The sequence below is a fragment of the Phaethon lepturus genome, unplaced genomic scaffold, assembly GCF_000687285.1.
Source record: "Phaethon lepturus isolate BGI_N335 unplaced genomic scaffold, ASM68728v1 scaffold38526, whole genome shotgun sequence".
In the NCBI taxonomy this organism is placed as follows: domain Eukaryota; kingdom Metazoa; phylum Chordata; class Aves; order Phaethontiformes; family Phaethontidae; genus Phaethon; species Phaethon lepturus.
The window spans coordinates 531-2,566 of record NW_010547539.1 but is presented as its reverse complement, the minus strand read 5'-3'; the positions used below and the strand labels follow the sequence as shown (position 1 = coordinate 2,566).

The following is a 2,036-nucleotide window of genomic DNA, read 5'->3' as shown; positions in this document are numbered from 1 at the left end:
CCGCCGTGCCCTTGTTGTCGCCGGTGATCATGATGACGCGGATGCCGGCCTTGCGGCACATCTCGATGGAGGAGGTGACCTCCTTGCGGGGAGGGTCCAGCATCCCCACACAGCCCACGAAGGTCAGGTTGTTCTGCAGGGGGGACAGCCCCACGCCCACATTAAGCCCCAGGAATGCAGCCGCTTCCCTCCCCGCTGTGGAACCACCAGGATTTCCCCTGGGAGGAAACTTTCAGGAGGTTTCCTACCAATCACCCCATGGATGGACCCTACAGCCCCCAAAGCAATGGGTTGCTCCCGTCCCCTCTGCTGCTCCTCCCACCTTTTCACTTCGTTCCCCCGCTCCCCGGTCCTCTCGGTGGTCCCCAGCCCCCCTCAGCAGCCACCCCACAGGGAGGGATGCTCTGTGGGACGGGGCTGTTGGCCATGGGACCGGCCCCACTGCATGCAGCTCTGCACCAGGGTTTGCAGAGGAGGAGCTGAGCCATTGCACTGCCCAGTGGCCGTGGAGGAAACAGAGAGAAAATACTGGTAGAACAGCTGGAATTGGGTGGAAAAACTTTGGGAATAAGGGAAAAAAGCTCCTGGAGAAAGCCCCTAGTGCTGTACCTCGTAGTGGACGAAGGCGGCTGAGTCGTGCAGCTGCATGGTCTCCCTGCGGACGGGCGCGTCATGGGTGGCCAGGGCCAGGCAGCGCAGCGTGTCGATGCCCATGCCCCAGTCCCGGATCCTGCCCAGGATCTTCTCCCGCACTGGGGCCGTCAGTGGGACCCTGGCAGTGCCCACGCGGACGTGGGTGCAGCGCTCGATCACGCTTTCCGGGGCGCCCTGCGGGGGAGCGGAGGGTTTAGGAGCTGGAGTGAACCTGGAGGATGAGCATCCCTTGCCAGCACCGAAGGAAGTGCCGGAGGGAGGGAAGGCACCAAGTTTGGGCAAAGGAGAAGGCAATCTCCCCAAAATTCCGGCACACACATCCTGGCACTGCGGCTCGGCGCGCTAGATGGCAGCCTCCGACCGAGCGCACGGGGACCGTGGCCAGGAAGGACCAGACAGCAGGATCTGCTCTGCGGGGGATCTGCAAACCCTCCGTGTCTGCCCAGACAGACTGGGACAGACTCCCGCCCCGCAGACCCCCTCTCAGTCTTGGATGGGATTAGGGCCGTAAGACTCCACTGAAAAAACACACTGTAGGATGCTCAGTGGATGCTTGCAATGCCTTTGCGACTCACACGTCCTTTAGCATCACAGCATCTCACCCCACCCCTTCTGACCTTACAAAGGTCCCCTGATACTGCTCTTTAATATAAAACTTGCAAACACTCTATTGCTCCTTTTAAGAAAGCTTGCCCAGGAATGGCAGGACCACAGATGCGATGGCTCAGGAGGGTCCCGACCTGGAGGACAGAGTTCACCCACCCAGAAGATCTCCCAGCGGGAACAACAACATACAAATCTTCTCGGAGTCAGCGGGGGGAAATGCCTGCCACGTCTCTTCTCTTGGGAAGAAAATGCCCTTTAAAACACTATTTTATTTCTGGTTACAGTGGAAAGCTGGACGTCGCCCTTTGGGCATTACTGGTGTCCGGAGGCTCCAAGCCTTTAATGAAGACAATTGCCCAAGTTTTGCGCAGGGGCAGCTCTCCCCTGGCCCCAGCACCAGCACACTCAGTGCCTTTTCCTCCCTCTAAATAATTTTACCTCCTTTTTTTTTCCCTATCAATACTGCAAAGATTCACCTCCTCTCTGACCACACCAGCCTGCCTGCGGGCTCCCGGCCCCCGGACAGCTAAGGGAGGAGACAAACTGCCCGCTGCAGTGAGGGCCAAATCCTGCTGGGGCATGCATGGGGAAGGAGGGTCCTGCAGGCTGCTGAGGACCTTCTCCCCTACCTTGACGAACATCTTGCTGCCGGCGGAGTTGTGGCCAGGGCCGGTGGGCGTGCAGTACACCGACATGGACTTGCGGTCACGGGAGAACTCCAGGGTGCACTCCTTCCTCATCAGCCGCTTGATCACCTGCGGGGACAGCGTGGGGCT

At 59.6% G+C, this 2,036-nt stretch overlaps 1 protein-coding gene across 1 annotated transcript in view; it reads right to left on the bottom strand.

Annotated features, from left to right (window-relative positions):
* Nucleotides 1-2,015, bottom strand: part of LOC104622794 (sarcoplasmic/endoplasmic reticulum calcium ATPase 3) — a gene marked incomplete at both ends in the record, with an annotated part of 7,732 nt that extends 5,717 nt beyond the window's left edge. Inside the window, 3 exons of the mRNA XM_010289674.1 lie at nucleotides 5-133; nucleotides 610-828; nucleotides 1,890-2,015. Of these exons, the coding sequence (XP_010287976.1) occupies nucleotides 5-133; nucleotides 610-828; nucleotides 1,890-2,015 (474 nt within the window). The remainder of the gene's footprint in view (nucleotides 1-4; nucleotides 134-609; nucleotides 829-1,889) is intronic.
* Between the last annotated feature and the right edge of the window lie 21 nt (nucleotides 2,016-2,036).